The sequence below is a fragment of the Acanthaster planci genome, linkage group LG11, assembly GCF_054643075.1.
Source record: "Acanthaster planci isolate LZ-2023a linkage group LG11, COTS_SCS, whole genome shotgun sequence".
NCBI classification, from domain to species: domain Eukaryota; kingdom Metazoa; phylum Echinodermata; class Asteroidea; order Valvatida; family Acanthasteridae; genus Acanthaster; species Acanthaster planci.
The window spans coordinates 15,249,748-15,266,935 of record NC_141787.1 but is presented as its reverse complement, the minus strand read 5'-3'; the positions used below and the strand labels follow the sequence as shown (position 1 = coordinate 15,266,935).

The 17,188-nt window shown below is 44.2% G+C and overlaps 1 protein-coding gene across 1 annotated transcript in view; it reads right to left on the bottom strand.

Moving 5' to 3' along the window:
* Positions 1 to 17,188, bottom strand: part of scai (suppressor of cancer cell invasion) — a 47,788-nt gene that overhangs the window by 5,173 nt on the left and 25,427 nt on the right. Inside the window, exons 5-13 of the mRNA XM_022229399.2 lie at positions 11,349 to 11,445; positions 9,761 to 9,859; positions 6,569 to 6,721; positions 5,708 to 5,809; positions 5,215 to 5,316; positions 1,990 to 2,162; positions 1,576 to 1,657; positions 1,138 to 1,387; positions 361 to 461 (exon numbers count right to left, since the gene is read on the bottom strand). Of these exons, the coding sequence (XP_022085091.2) occupies positions 361 to 461; positions 1,138 to 1,387; positions 1,576 to 1,657; positions 1,990 to 2,162; positions 5,215 to 5,316; positions 5,708 to 5,809; positions 6,569 to 6,721; positions 9,761 to 9,859; positions 11,349 to 11,445 (1,159 nt within the window). The remainder of the gene's footprint in view (positions 1 to 360; positions 462 to 1,137; positions 1,388 to 1,575; positions 1,658 to 1,989; positions 2,163 to 5,214; positions 5,317 to 5,707; positions 5,810 to 6,568; positions 6,722 to 9,760; positions 9,860 to 11,348; positions 11,446 to 17,188) is intronic.

Here is a 17,188-nt window from a genome sequence, read left to right as displayed (position 1 = left end):
GAAAGCGGAGAAGCACAAAAAGACCCTTTGACTTTTGGGGGTACTGATGCCTGTCCCTGTCTGCAGGCATGAAGTCAGGTCTCCAGTCAAGGTCAGACAAAAAGTGCTTGTGTCCCTAAGCAAGGCAGTTTGTAGCAATTGGTAACAATGTGCTTGTCTCCAGCAATCACACAAACCAACAGTGCTGGGAACCTGTCCTAAATATGACACTAGGCCAATTGGAAGCAACCTGATGCATGTTACAGGGGAAAAAGAACCATAAATTCTGGGACACACTGAACTCTCTCACACTGAAGAATGGAAAATGCAGTTGGCACTCGTAACTGAATTCCCCTGTCCAGCTAGCGGAGAGGGTCTTACCTTGAAACCTCGATGGTAGCGCAGAGCAGCAAAGCAGAAAATGAAGCGCAGGATGAGAAGCCTCAGGAACTCGTCGCCGTAGAACTGCATGAAGACGTGGTCTGTCGGGTAAAATCAGAACTAACATTTAGCCTGTATCTTTGTGTTCATTTTTTGCCACTTTGTGGCCTTAAGAGGTAGCAATCTTATTACGTTGCCGTCGTTCTGAGCACTGAATCATGCACATTACTCTCAGGGATTCAATTTTCCATACATTACTCTTGAAGATTCAATTTTCTGTACAGTCCAACTTTTACATTAGACAGGATTTAAAGGCCTAGTGAACCATTTACACAGACGAGTGATAATGGAAAGTGGCATGCCGTGCAAATCGGCACATTTTACACACAAGGTGGAAAGTTGCCTCTTGTGTGTAAAGCATTACCCCGCGGGAAGCACTGACGGCACAACAGGAAGCTTTCATGCCATGCCAGTCAAGACATGACATCATATGCAACGTGATTAGCCACAACATGCTGTCTCGAGACATATGTGAAAAACTGCCCTGGATTTCCCAACACTGAGGGTCGTCACCCTATCGGGAATTTTGTCTGCTCTCACGGACAAAAGCCCATAGACAACTACTGTATTTCACCAAGCCAAATGCCGTAAGCGCTCATCTATGTAAGTGGATCCTAACAATACAAAGATGTCCTTAGGGGCAAGGGTTATTTCTGTCATTTTTTCTTCCTGATGGACGGAGTAACAATCTCTCTTAAGACTGCTGATCCAACCCACCGATGGTCTTGGACTTGCTGATCCCGGCTGCCACCTCACCCAGAAGCTTGTTGACCATGGCCTGGCAGTTCTCCCACAGCTGCAAGGGCACATCGGCAATGTCGCAGATGTAGCAGAACGCCACCAGCGGGGAGTGCAGGAACATGGTGAAGAGGTTGCCCTTCTGCGGGGTCTGGTCCTGGATGGTGACGGGGAGGGAGACGGGCGACATGAGGCAGACCACGGGCTGGCCGAACAGGTTGGGGAAGTTCTGGACGGGAGTATGACAGAAAGGGAGGTGAAACCGTGAGGTGATTCAAATCCATTTGCATACAAACGTTGCTGGTAGGTGACAACTATTTTGTGAGTTTGAGCGTGATGGCTGATTTGATGGAACACTGGATTGGCAGTCTAGCAGTTCACGCTCAGGTTTAGTTGAAAGTTGGCAGCTAATCTTACCTTGAATGCATGGCTGTTGGGGCTGTCGATCACCAGGAACAGCGGTTTTCGTGTGAATGGGTACAAATCACCTGGGTGTATACTGGAATGAAGAAATAAAAATTAACACTTGATAACTGCCCTAAATTCTACCTATGAATAAGCCTGTCCATGTCTGACACCTTTCAATACTTGTCTAAGACTTCCATAAGCTATGACAGACCCTTTCTAAGGATTTTCCTCCATGGTGAACAGGAGTCAATCAATAAAGTAACAGGATACTTCAACTTCAGCCACATATTTTCTTGTAAAGCATTTTTCAGCGAAGGAAATAAATACAGAGATTTTTAAAAAGGGACACCAAAGCCATCCAAACAGCCATCCATCATCTTTACTGCCAAAACTCTCACAGGATATTACGTTTGGCTGACATACCAATGCGTCTCCTTGAGCACGTTGGACCTCTTGATGAGCGGCTGGTCATTGCCCTCCCTTTTGTTGTTGGTGGCCACACCCCCCGAGTCAAAGGCCCCATCTTCTCCTTTGCTGAGACCCCCCGAGCCGTCCGCCGAGAGGTAGAGCAGCAGGGCTGCATTGGCTGGAAGCTCCTGATGAGGCACAACAAAAAAGACAGGAAAATCACAATCATGAAAAGAAATTGCTGGCAAATTCACGCTAATTTAGGATGGTCCTGTCTGTGATTTTTGAACAATTTCGTCAAACAAAAACAGAATTTGTTGTAAAAACCAAGCTCCTTTCAGACTGACGAGAAATGACAGTAAAAAGGCTTTAATTCCCAGTTTTGCCTCATGCACAAACTACAATTATGTGGCACTCCAGGCACAATTTTTCAAAAAACTAGTTCCTCTTTCAAAATTGCAGTACTTCTTTTCACATCAGTGGGCCTCTTCTCATCCAAAGCATGACCAGATGTCTCAAACAAAACTGAACAGGCAGCCAAGTAGAAATGGACAGAAAAAAAATCCCACTCTACAAAAACAAGCTGCAAATAAAGACTGAATCATTACTTCAAATTCAACAGGCTCTGCTGTCTTATTTAATGATTCCTTTTGCCCAACTGAAAATTTGTCAAACGGAGCCCGCCAGGCGGCACATTACCTGGCCTCCCTTCGGAACCAGGTTTACCATAATTTCATCAAGTCGAAATAGCCTGCATTGTTCCGCATGTTTTTGCAAGGGGGGGATCTTGCCAAGTGAAACGAATGGTGCTACAGACGCCCCGGGTCACCATCAAGAAGGTAGGACGCTCAGAAAGAAGCAGAACAAACAAATTAGCAGGAAACGTGTCTTGCTGCAGGGACCCATTCTCTCACAAACCAGCAGCTCGTTAGACATGGGGCTGACAAAACCACGTTCACCACTGATTTTCTCGTTTTTTCCTCGACGGATGACAGTTGGGGAAAAGGTTGGCAGCCCAGAAACAGTTCTTGTGACAAATAATGCGCATATTTTAATGCAGAGCTGCAGGATTTTTCAAAATTGTGGGGGTTTTCCATTGTGGTTTACCAACATTTTGCAAAGCCATGGCGCGGGGTTTGGGGCCCGCCCAAGGGGCCCCGAAAATGTTTGGACTTTAGATGCTCTCAGCTGCATTTTGGAGCATTTCCTGGGCTTTTCAAGTACTTTTTCTCCAGAAAAAACATAAGAGATTCAATATTTTTTTAAATTTTGGATATTTTAAAAACATGCAACAACATACAATGGCTGTTTTAATCAACGATTTAAACACCCGTTTATTCAGTTTTAATTTAATACATGCTCAACCCTTGGTTTTTGCTGATCAGACCTTCCTTCGCCTTCCGTGCACGTGCTGCAGGTGGCTGCTTCGTCTGCCTTTGGGTTTCCCTCTGCCCGGACTGCTGATGTTATTGGCTTAAAAAAGAGCCTATCTTTGATTGCGTTTCTGCCATTGTGCGTGAGACAAAGCGCCGTGATATGGCAAAGAAAAATATCGTCCCCATCGTAGATGCCATTAGTACTGTTATACATGGCTACGGCTGCCGCCATGAACAAAAACGTGTGTGGGGTCGATGTTGTAAGTTCTGCGAATGGTGTAGTATAAAATTTTAACCTTCATAAATGCAGCCCCAGTAGCATATTGAGCACACGGCACAGAGAAAACACACATGCACGTGGGTGCATGTACGACGCCCATGACGGAAGTTCAGATTTCATGCGACACCGACCACGAGGAACGTTCGGTGCCGATGTACTATGTACGGTGTGCAGTGTGGCCGCCAACTCGTGGTGCACAATGCATGTAGTATGTAGGCTACCAATAGTCTGTACATGTACATGGAAACATGCAGGACTATTAACTGCTTTTTCATCTAGAGTTTCCGGACATGTAATCTGCATTATGTAAGATAATTCTGAGCCATACTATCATTATTATATTGTACATATCGGGGATGAAAAAATGGGTATGGACCCATTTTTTTGCGTATTGGGCAGAAATAATTGCGTATCGGACCCGATACGTAAGTTTGTACGTGGGGAGAGCCCTGCCAATGTAATGATCTCTTCCTTGAAAGAATCTTAACACAGACCCACCGAGAAACTTCACTGCTTGCCAGAGAACCACTCGCGTAACTCATGTATCTTCCTCAGGCTGGGTACCACGGCTTGATCACATTCTGCTTTAGAAGACCTGTGCAAATTTAGCAACAGACAAACTTTGTCTGCACTTCTTCTGGCCTGGCCAATCTTTGGCCTCTAATTAGCCACACAGAAACCTCAAAGTTGCTCCTAATGCGTTTCTCTTCAACACATATACATTGCGACAAAAATTCCTCCTTGAAGAAGCTAGCAAATTAACAGGCTTCCAGCGATAAAGCGAGGTCTTTCCTTTAAAATAGAGGTCCCGCTTACATTTACATGCAGATGTATATTAGCTTGTCAACGAGAGTATCTAGCATCTTGATGAAAGCTGACAATTTCCTTAGGATACACTGCTGAATATCGAGATACCTTTCCCCAGTATTCAAAGAATACTGGTGTGAACAAGTTGATGAGTGGAGTGTGAATCAAATTGAGGTTTCCATTGGGAATAGAGCTGTTAGTTCCAGATTTTAATCAAGTTAATGAGTCAGGGTAACTTATCAACCAAGATTCTCTTGGAATTTACATCTTGTACTGCAATTTGGTGGTTGTGGACATTTTTTTTCATTTGGTGCAAATTATGACAGTAAAGCAGCATCTTCCATTGGTTAGACAATTCTAGTCCCAGCACAGCTAAGTGCGACTGGTGACCATCTGTTATCTGTCACAACTGATGTGTAAAATATACTCTGGGTACCAGGCAAAAATCCAGCAATATTGACTGACGGGGAGCTAGGTTGGCATCGCTGTTCTTTCCTCACCATTCACCTTGGGGCCCAGGTTTAATTCCCTCCCTAACAGTACCTAATTATGTGGGTTTTGCCCAGAGCATTCTGGGGTTTGCCTCCCACGTCTAAGCCTGCAACTTGCTGCTCACTGTCTCCTCTCTACAGGTTGCTTCAGGCTTAACAGCTACAGTGCCCGGGGGGGGGCCTAATTGAAGAATGCTTGATTTCATTACCAGAAATGCCTGCATATAGAACTGGCCCAGGCTGAACTGAAGTACAGGGGCAAGCCACAAGTCAAGTGTGACCTTACCTTGAATCCAGCGGACAGGAACGTGTAGAACTGGCTGAAGGTGGGCTTGTAGAGGAGGTACTTGTGAGGGTTGTCTCGCTTCAGTGGCTTGCTGTTATTATCCTGGGCGGCGGAGACAACAAACACAGAGAGGCTTGTCATTGAGGACATCCTTGTGTGGGATCACGGCCGGGTCACGATACCAAAAGGAGCTTCGGTCATTATCCCATGCTTATTTGTTGACCGCGACAGCAAGTCCTTTAGTTCTGCCTGCCTATCCACTGATCTGTTTGTCTCAGTTTGTCAGTTTTTCTCAGTTTGTCTCAGTTTTTGCACTCAGAGGTCTGCTTACTTGTAAAGTATCTGTCTGAATGAATTGGAAAAAGAACCCTACAAGACAAAATCAGCATTACCAGACGATCACGTGCCCAAATGCTGTGAAACAGGGACCTGTGTGACAAGCAGAAGTCGGTCTTTGGAAACCGTGACGCACTGCTAGACAGGACTTGCTTACATTGTGATGCTGCGGTGAGGTGATGTGGTCGTTGGACGAGGGCTCCCTCTCCAAAGTTTGCAGCATCCTGTACATGTCAAGGGTCAACTCGCTGAACTTCACCTGTACAAGGAGGTGCCAATCATCATACATCAATCTCCCCGGCGGCGTTGAGGAAGGCATTGATTTTTTGTCCCGACCCAGAGCGCTATAATGAGTAGCCTCTATAATAAGCTTACACAAGCTGGACATGTGTCGATGCCCAGCACTGCACTATGACTGTGAGTCACAGGGGAAAAAAACACTCCTAGGGCAATTGCAGATGTGGTTCAAATATCCATGTCACACTTGAGTATGCATAACCTGCAGAGCAGTACTCAAGTACATCACAAATAAATAGCAAATCAAATTACGTATCTGGTTGCAAATAAAAGCCAAACAACAACAATGAAAGCCACAGTTTATTGAAATGAATTGACTTTGAGTCCTGGTGACTTGAAATGGAATTGTGATTAACCTATGACTGCTTCTCAACCAGACTGCAAAACAATAACCAGGTTAACATAAAACTAACTGATTATTGGTTAATTATTAAAACCTGAAAAACACAACTTTACATGCATATCCCCCTTTACTTCAAGTCAAAATATGACTACAGGGGTGAAAAGATCCATAATGCTCACTTATTTTGTCAAACTTTAACTGAATCAAACCCAGTGCTTTAAAATTCTGTGTCACATTTACTTCAAAGTCCTTTAAGCACCTACACGAACTGATGAAAGATTCAAAGCCATAAATGTGAATGGCCTATATGTACATGAAGATTTATCTGTCCGTTTTACAGCCTCGCGTATAACTAATTAGCCCATAGCGTGTGCCCACCTGCTGTTGACAGTTGCCCACAATAAGCGCTTCCTGTAACGTGAGGTAGACAGGTGAGCTCGTGTCCAGGCCGGGCAGGACACCCGGGGCCAGTCTGTAGGTCAACGTCACCGCTCGCGAGTTGCTGTCCAACACGGTGATGATGTTGTCGGCCTGAAAGGGTAAAAATGTCAACTTATGACTAGATATCCATTACATTCACAGAACATGCATAAGGTGTCTATAAATTTTTGGGGGGGTGGACAGTGGTGCGTGAAGGGCTAGATTCCCACTTGGTAGAACACTAGAATGTATATGTAACTCAAGCGGTTCTAGGTTCAAATCCGGCTTGGGCACTCTTTTGCTTATCATGATAAGTGGACTCTCTATGGAAAACAAATCGGTCAAAAATTCAGGGGCAGCTTGGATGGGGATGAACCTGTCACCACTACATTGAATGTGCAGGCTGCACAAGTCAACAGGTATCATTGTGTACACGACAAATTTTACGCATGAATTTCCTCCACTTCAAGACTGTAAAGACGATCTTGGAGAACGAGTTTCAATTTTGCAGCTTTAATTCCCTGAAGGGAAAAAAGTCAAACTGTGTTCATAAAAAGTAAACTAAGAGGGCAAAAACCTTTCAGGCTCAACCAATTTAAAAAGGAGTAAAGTGGTCAGAAAACTAATACATTTCCATATCCCACATCCTTTAACAATTCCTTACAAAAATATCTCCGGGCAAATTCAAAAGAGAGAACCGATATGGTACTACATTTTCAAGCTTGTGTTGAAAGCGTTAGAAGAATTCAATATTTGGTGAAGTCAGGCGAGAGAAATACCTCAAACGAACACGCAGGGAGGGCAATATGATAACCCAGTTAGTCTAATTTTTCCCTTGGCTGTTCCTCGTTTTTTTTTTTTTCTTTTCCGCCCTCGGCAAGAGGGGAAAAAAATGTTCAGTTTGACACTGGGGAATTTACCTAACCGGGGTGGGGGATTTTTAATTCAATTGAAATGCTGTTTGTCAATAAATGAATCTGTCTCTCAAAGCCAAGCTGAGAGGACTGCCAAACACTTCAAAGGGAGAATTTGGGCAACGATACTGGATTGCTGTAAATTGTGGACATTGGCACTTGTCCAAGTTGGGGGGGAAGCCTGTGTTTTGTGGCACAGTGTTTTTGTATTTAAAAAGACTAGCTGACACACATACATTTACATCAAGCCGTGGCACTTTTCTCATGTGAGTAATGTTTAGCCCATGGAGATACCATGGTTCAAATTTTCACAAGACATATGGAGTCCATTTCTTGGGACAACTCGGCCTAGAGACTTCAAACCTCGAAGACATCGGCAGTGTATTACATTCTATCACTTCTTGATAGTTCTCACCCATGTGCACTTGCGTATCACGCACACCTCGCCTGTCGTTTTGCCTGTGAAATACAAGCAACAGAGAGAAACTACCCCCCCTCCCCGTAAAGGTTATGCAAAGGAAAAAAAAAATGGAAGTACGTTGAGTTTACTCCTGAGGACATGTGCCAAATCCATCAGACGGAAATACATGTGCATGTACCATGCCTATTTATAACCAGGTTGTACATCTTTGGTATTCGCGGCTCGCAGGGAATACCTCAAAACAGAAAAATTGCCATGAAGGAAAAAGAACTAAGATTGACACAGTAACAATTGCGCCCCGGCTGGCAGTTGTATCTTCCTCCTCCATCCCCTCCCCCCCCGATCAATAGACCTTTCCCAGTTCGTTCAAAGGTCACTTTCAACCCGGCAAGAGTAAAATACAACAAAAACAAAAAAACAACTTGAGATGGAAAGTCCTTGGCAGAAATGCAAAGACACGGCAGATCAATCAATGACTTCCCGGCTGCACTCTGGGTTGGAGTGTTATGGGAACCGTTGTCGGCTGGTGGCCTGTCGGAACCATCGTTGTGCCGACAGGCAGACAACATGAGCCCTTGAATAATCATTGCAGATTAGCTGGAATACGTGGATAAACATTTACCGTTACAGACAGAGGGATGGGGGACCTTGAACATTCTTCTTTAAAGAGGTACAACGAGCGAAGATGGGCTTACGGAGATGCAAAGTACTGCTGTTTGTGACTTCTGCTGGAAAAATGATTCAGACATCCTGTTGGAGGCTGATTTCTTGACTGGGCAAGGCCTGAAATAAAACCTTGGCTTGGAATGATGCAATTTTTGCCGACCTTGAGACCTGTGATCTGAAAGCTTTACTCCTGAGTAAACACCTCCAACACATGCAATCCTCAAACCTCTCTTATGATTTTGTACACACCCGAGGCGATTCCTGAGGTTAAAAACTGGAACATGTGCACGCAACTACAATGCCATTTATTAAATAGTGTTTCTTTGGGAAAAACGTCTCAAACAAAGAAGATCTGACCTAAAACCAATTTCAAACTTCCCACACAAGTCCTCATTTGCTGCCCCCAGACAGTGTAAATCTTAACAAAGTCACTGCCCAACAAAGATGATGTGAACATGCTTCTCTGTCCGGCAAACGTTTGTTCACAATCACACAATGCTGAACAATGCCGAACGTACAGTACATGAATAAACAGTACATACCGCAAGCCTGCAGGTACAGCGGTCATTCAAAGAAGTTTTTAGAAACAAGGGTCTGCAACCAGGCGTCTAATATTTTCTATCATTTTTTTTTTCCAACTTGAAGCACACGTATGTAAGCAGGGTACAGTGCTGTTTTGTGTACACAAAGTTTGTGAGGCACATTGCACTCCGTGCAAAATATGTTATGGCCTTGAGAGTCTGGGAGTATTGACTTCGAGTACCGACGACCAATTGCGCATTACAAGCAATTACAGTTGGGTATCGATTCAGAAAAGTGCTGTCTATTGACTGATGTGAGCACGGCTTCAATATCACGTCACAGGCAAAGGGTCTGCTCTGTCTCCCGGTGCAGAGAATCTGCTGCTACCATTGCGAGATTGGGATGTTCTGAAAGTTTCCTACTCCAAGACTAAAACTGGGTTTAGAAACGGGATTTTGTAGTTTGAGTCGAAGCAAAAACAATAAACCAGTAGCTGCCTGGCAGGCTGCCACGGAGGAATAGGCAGATTTTTAATGAGTGGATGGCGAACGAAGGACAAACTGGTGAATCAACGGAAGTGTCTCTGGGGGATTTGTCTTCTCTCATCCCTTGGGTATCCCCTCTCACCTCGGTGAAGGCCTCAATTTCTCCCAGTACCAGGGCCCACTCCATCTGATCCTCCGAATCATAGTGACCTTTGTATTCGTCCACATTCTTGCCGAGTTCCTGCCAGGAAAAAAAAAATCAAAATTACAGAAAAAAAACAAAAACCAAGAACCTCATCACCGACGAGCGGCAATTGCGGAAATTTTATCTTGCACGGGTAATTTGCATGTACATGCACATCTGTCTGCTCTGGGCAAAAGCAATCAGTGTTGTAATCATCTTCCTTGACAACTGAGACAGAGATTGTCACGTTAGCAGTTAAGTATGCACATATGTAATGACCGCAGGGTTCTTGAGCGATCTTCGTGAAGCATACTAATGAATTCCAAACCAAAAAAATACACATTGATTTCACCGAGTCTTGGTCTCTTCTCCACTGTGATACAGGGAAAAATACTGATACGTAGAGACCGACTCGTCTGCGTGATGAATTTATGCACTAGACCGCTGCAACTGATTGTCATCACGGCCAATTTCAAACAAATTAGCGACGCCGCAGACTCTTTGTTTTCAAAGCAAACAACTCAGGGTGACTGGCGGTTGCGCGAATACCTCTGCCCCAAAAAAGCACGCAGCTCGAGAAACCGGGCAGAACTGCCAGCAGAAATGCTGGAGGTGAATACCTGGGCCCAGACAGTGGAAGTGTTCTGCAGCAAATGGCAACAAGTTCAGACATCTGGAAAAATACTCGAAAACCTAATAATAAAAGAGCCAAATGTATTTTTCTGCAGCCAGCAAAAAAAGGTGACAGGATATTGGAGTGGACGGCACGTACTCTGGACAACTTGGAACTGCACAATATGTAGCCTGTGATCTGGTCTCCAAATTTGGAGGATTCACAATGTAAACACCAAAGAGGAATCTCGACCGCAGTTTTGAAAGATTTACCGTCTAAACTCACATGCTGGTACTGACAGGTGGAGAGGTTTTCATAAGATGAAGATGGTTGCTCTCTTTAAAAAAAAATCATTAATGACATTTCCTACTTCTGGCACAAACATACACGGTGTAAAAACTGGCTTCTGTCTGCAGTCTTTTTAGCTGTTTTTAGCTGCAGGCCAAAACAACCTTTTTTGTGCCTTGTTTGTACCAAGAAAATGGAACACTGTTTGATTAAAGCACACACGTTTACTGGGCTCTAAGTCTGGAGCTTTTTGACTCAGTAGGTTCGACCTTTCCTTTGCAGAAATCATTCATTTCTTGGCAAATCACAGTACAGAGAACATGTAAATCTAAGCAATGATGTTTCTACATCAAGGAGATGTTAGATCCCTCACTTTGGAGATTTCTTTTTCAGAATAAGAACATCAGATTGTATGGCTTGAAGCCAAACAAGTCACAGATGGGCTCTGTACATTCGGTCCAGAAATGAAGGACAAGCAGGTACTGTTTGTACAGTACATGTCCAGTGTTCTACTGCAACCGTTACATGTGATAATGGATTGGGGCCATTGTCTAAGCCACAAGATCTCAAAGGAAATTCAATCTCCTCTGACTCTTCACCATTTTTTTCTAGCACAGTAGTTTGTAGGCTGGAACCGGTTCTCACCTTGGTTAGCTCCTTAACGTGGTCTAGTTTCCGCAGCAGTAAGCAGACAACGATGAGCCGGGCATAGTAGCGCAGCTTCTTCACCATCAACTCGGGCCTGTATTGCGAAAAAGCGGAAAATGAGGAAGTTCACTCAAGACAACTGTACCATTCAAAGGCGTTTCGGTACAGATCCGAAGAACATCATGGCCGATCAAGTGGCTGCGGCTAAGATTAACAGACAGATATAGGGCAAGTCATTTCATCTACTAGCCATTGGCTTCTGTAGGAGCACACCCGATAGCAGCCACAGCTTTAACTTTCAGACACAGCCTTAGTCAAAGACAAATTGTATCACATCACTGTCAAAGTACACAAACGTGCTTTGCAGTGTCAATGCTCGACCAGTGACTTGACTTCGTCAAATGAGAAGCTGCTGTCCCTAGAGGTTCTCAGATTTCATTGTTTGTGAGAACTGAGATTATGCTTCCTTTCCAGTATCCAGTAGGCCAAGTTACCAAAATGTGTAGTCCTGCAATGTACGTGTATACATACATGCACAGTACATGCATGTACGATGAAAGTTTGAAGCAAGTTTGAGTGATGACCCTTCAACCGTCTTGAACCAGGTCGTGGGAACTGCTTGTAGGAGAGGTTAGCGGTGGCAGTTTTTGTTATTACAGTACTTACAGAGGGGCCCACCAACAGGAAAATAATTGTACAAGATGGCAGGAGCCATGAACGGACAAGAGAAACTAAATGACAACATGAGAGTGACACTGGGGCAGAACGGTTCAAATAGGGCCGTTAGAACGGGAATGTGCTGCACATGCGCACTGCAAAGAAGCAACTGACCGGTGGTTGGACTGAGCATGTAGTTAACACTCAGACTTGCCCTCAGTTGACCGATGCATCAGAAGTCAAGACAAAAGCCCATCTTTGACTTTCAATCCACAGATGAAGCCAGCACTCAGACTGACCCGTCGGATCTTTTCACCTGGGGTTTTAGCAAAGCATTTCCACGGCGCTGGCACTGACAAGAACGGATTAGATGTTGGGTCAATGACAGCCAACAGAGCTTCAGAGACTGACTCACTTCCCGAGGGAATGCAAGCTGCTTTGACAGAAATAATGCAAAAGAATGAGGATAATGTGACGTCAGCGTGGGCAGAATATCGCCATTATCTCCTTCGGTTTGAATTTCAGTGGCAAGGATGTCATCACAGCAGGCTAAGCTTCAACAAATCTCAGCGGACTGTCGAGGAAGGAAACAAGTTACCATGTACATGTAGTTATAATTCTCTGGAAAGGTTCCCTCTTTTTTTGAAGAGTGAAATTCGGTTACAGGTGCACATGTAGAAGAAATATAAAACAGTGAAAACTTGAATCAACTAAAATGGACCATGAAAACTTCTGCAAAATTATCCGGTAGTATGTACTTTCTGTGATATTAAGAATGACGGGACCTCACGCAATTCCTCTCGGCAGAGGGCAACTTGCCCGGCTTGCCGGCCTCAAGCTTTCCCTTGAAGGGTGTAATCAAAGACTTTTCCTCATATCTGAGTCCCTGGAGGGGACTGGTTGTGAGCGGCTTTTTTCCGGCAAACGGGTCAATATTTGTCCAGCGTTCTCCTCTGTCAAGTCCCCAGGTGTTCTCATTGAGAAATATGAATCTTAAGGGATGTCGATGAGAGCTCCCTGCTACCCAAAAGAGAGCTTGTCGCTGGATTATGACAGCCAGTCGAGGAAATACGAAGAGGTAGAAAGTTGACTGCCTTGAAAAGTGCCATGAATGGCAAGTTAAATGCACCGGTGCGAGTAATGGGTGGGCATTCGTCGTGTTAAAAGAGGACAAATTCTTGGGTTTGGCATATGGACTGAGTTGTGTGCCCACAAATACACGGTAGGTGAAATATAGAGTGTATGGCCCCACAACTACAGAACAGGTGTATATACCGACATATATATGTACCACTATGAGTGGACACGTAGTTCTATCCTGGAGCTTTTTGAAAGTACATGTCGTGCCTAGGAGTTTCCCCCTCCACCCCACTCTGGCATGACAACATCAGACATATACCGGTATGTACACAGGCTGTCACAGGCTACATCAAACATACTTCAGACTAGAGAGGGACCTGATGCCAAGAACATTTTCCAGAACATTTCAGGAAAGTTTTGCTGGTTTCTTATGAACTCTCAAGCAGGAGGAGGCAGCCTTGCCAATGAGTTCCTCCCCTACCCTTCTCTGACATCCCCCACAACACCAGACATACAATGCACAGGTTACATCAGACATACGCTGTGCATATGCATCTACTGTTCACAACGAGCAGAAGCTAGGCAGTTGAAGGACGGAGCAACTCAAAAACTTTGGCTTCCTTTTACAGGCTTTGCTGCTGTATTGACCTATGTGTACTCCTTACATGTACATAAGTTGACTTCATTACATGTATGTCACAAAGAGGAATCTCCAAAGTCAGAGGCTGTAAAATCACAAAGCTGGAGCCTGGGGCTGCACAGAAAGCCTTGCTTTGGAAAACCTCTGATGTCTGGCTATGACAATGTCCACTGCATGTACATATCCACTGTATGTACATGTACATACCATATCTCTTAGAATTTCAGAGCATCCCTTGAAAGCACAGTGCAAACATGAAGAGCTGCATGCAATTAAAGTTATGCACATCTGCATTGTGCAAATGCAAACAGGCTGCTGATTTAATTTCCTTAAGCGAGCTTAAAGCACGCTAGTGACGAGTTCCAATCAAGATTCATCAATACCCCAACACAATTGCCTGTGTGTTCGGACAACGTTTGACAACTGATGGGCCCCTTTTTATTTATTGAAATCCTCTACAATCACTGCCTCCCATTCGGCCCCCTGATGCCCGTCCCTGACGTCGGCACCCTTTCCCCCAAATTTGATTTTCACACATTATTGCTAGACGGCCAGCCCAATAAAATCCATACCCATTAGGCTTAAGACAAGGAGCCGATAGTGTGCAAAAGCACCGCCGCCATAGCGAGTGCGGTGTTGCCCTGCCAACAGAGCCCGAGCCTGGAAATGGAACACGGCAAAAATTGAAGGATGTGCCCTGTCCCCCGACTGGAGCCACAGTGCGAGGAGACTCGCGCAAAATCCGATCCCGTAAACTATTGACTCTCGGAAACACGATCGGAATGAACTTCTTTTCTTCCACGGTCCAAGTATGGTTTCTTTTATTGACAGGGGATTTCATGAGTCGAATATGGGAGCACGACCGAAAGAGGGGGGGAGAATGGAATACAGACAGTGTCAGCAATACAGACGGTGACAAAATAATGCACTCAAAGTTAATTATTTTTGGAAAGGGGCGACGAATCGTGGCAACTGCCGTGGCAATGTGGAAGTGTGTCGCTGCAAACAGTGGCGGGATCGCGGATACATACATGTACATTTCGTGCCTGATTGCTACTAGGAGTTTGCTTTGCTGGCCTTAATCAAGCCACTGACAAATTAAAGCATAAGCACGGGTATCTTCGTTCCCAACTGACTTTTTTTTTCTGACCAAAGCAGTAACAGCTTCGGAAAAATGCAGGCAGTTCCACAGTTCTTGTAAACAATTTCACAGTGAAAGGGTGCAACATTCTCTAGGGTGAGTGATCAATAACATCTGTTCCTGTGGACAGTGACAAGAGCCTTTGATTTGACATTTCTCCAAAGCTGGAACAGCAAACTTGGGAAATATTGCGCTGTCTGTAAAATTCTCCCAAATTAAACACCTGTCATACAAGGGCAGATCCAGAACCAAGTTTCAAGAAGTCAAACTCACTGAGAGGGGAGACCAAAAATTACTTTTATGGCCTTTCTGAGGAGTGAGCCAAATTGGGGTGGGGTTTACACACTTTGGGAGAGGAGGAAAGGTTAATACGGCAGTCTTCCCTTAGAAAATCCTGTTCTCATTTTTCAAAAACAAATTTTTTGTTTCTTTAAAGGGGGCATGGTCCCAGTTGCATCCCCCCCCAGATCCGGCAGTGGTGACTGACCTACATGTAACAGCAGCAACAGAAAAATGCAGCAAATCACATACCCCCCCCAAAAAATGCCACAAGTCAATCGTGCAGTCAGAGTAGACATTATGTTTTATAAACATGTACCTGATGCTGATCCATGAGGAACCTTCAACATTGGAAAACAAAAGGGCAACAGATCTACTGTAGTTGGAGAGACCGTGTTGTGACTGCCTAAGTATAAAATGGTCATGAATAAATTCTATGCATAAATCCCTTGACCCAGAACGGCAGCAGCAGGTGCATCTAATCTGAATAATTCACAACGTTGCCATCTTCAGTGACATGACTGATGCGGTCATTGCTGATATGAGGGGCCATTTCTCCTGTTCCCCAAGGGAGGCACAGACCCCTGCACCTGTGCGGCTGCTATCTCGAACCTCCGCGGATCCTTGACTGGATGCAAGAGATGGCCTCTTCATCTCGGGCTGGATTAGCAGGCTCTATCACTCCTTGATCCTGACGCACTGTTTCCTAATGACAAAACCATCCGTTTGGAGAATCTAGGGAGTTTATGTACTTGCCAGTTTCATGTTTATATATATAGCAAACCAAGAAAAATGTACAGTTGACTGGCTGTTGGGGCAAGCTTCACTAGCAATATGGGCGATTCACAAAAGTGCACCACCAAGAGTTTGCAACACATTGGCCAATCACAATGCGCGAAATCTGTCGACCCAATGCGCGTTCAGAAATGGTCGACAAATTTTAAGCGTTGTGATTGGCCAACACATTGCAGACCCTTGCAGAATCACCTGTATTGGCAAAAAGTGAGGAATGGGAAAGTGTCCGTAGCTGTTAATTCAGTAGACATTAACTACAGGTTTGTGATTTACACAAAAGGTATACCATGAAGGTACTGTACACGCACATGCCAAACACTGGTCTTGTGCTATTTTTCTTTTCCCTATTCACCGGCACTTGGCAAGTACTGATTAAAAATTCATTTTCAGCTTTTTCAAGTCGTCATGGCAATGTAATTGTTGCCATCTACCTGACTGTGAAACTAGTTCAATATGCACCTGGGGTGATATCGCAAATTGTGGCTGCGGACTTTGATCAGTAAAATGTTTTCAAAAGTCTTTTATTTTACATGGAAATTTCTCTTTCTGTTGATTATATATATATTATTATATACTATCGAGGTGCAACGCATGAACTACTAGTACAACACATTTTGTTGGTACAACATTAAATTGTTGGGCCTCAGGCAAGTGTGCAACCATGGTACAACATATGCACAAGTACATGTACATAACTTGTGCACTGTGCTGGTAGTACTAAGCACGTATACAAAAGGTAAACAATGTTTGTTTTGCGTTATCCTGGGTACTGGAAAAAGCACATTAAAACTGAATTACATATGGGGGAGAGAAAAATAAGTTTACGCTTCAGGCTTGGAGAGTCAAATTAAATGTACCGGGTACCGGGTACCAGGACCTGTATCAACTCCTACAAATTGAAAGAAAACAACCCAACATTTATTGACCAAATTCTCAAAACCGGTACACTAAATGAATGGGCTAAAAATATCTGCACCACACGCATCTGTATCCATTAAGACAAGACCCTGCTAAAACAGGTATCAAAGGATCTTGCCTCGAATGAAGTGAATATTTTTCCCAATTTTTTAGTTCCTCGACAAGTTGTAAAAATGTCCTCAAAATCTCAACTCCCTGGAGTGCATGTGCATGTATGTGAGTTAAGATCATTAAGAATTCAGAGGATTTAGCCTTATTATACTAGGGTTAATGAAATGGATTCAAAGTGACATGTGCTCGTACATGTGCGGTAGCTTCCCAATACGT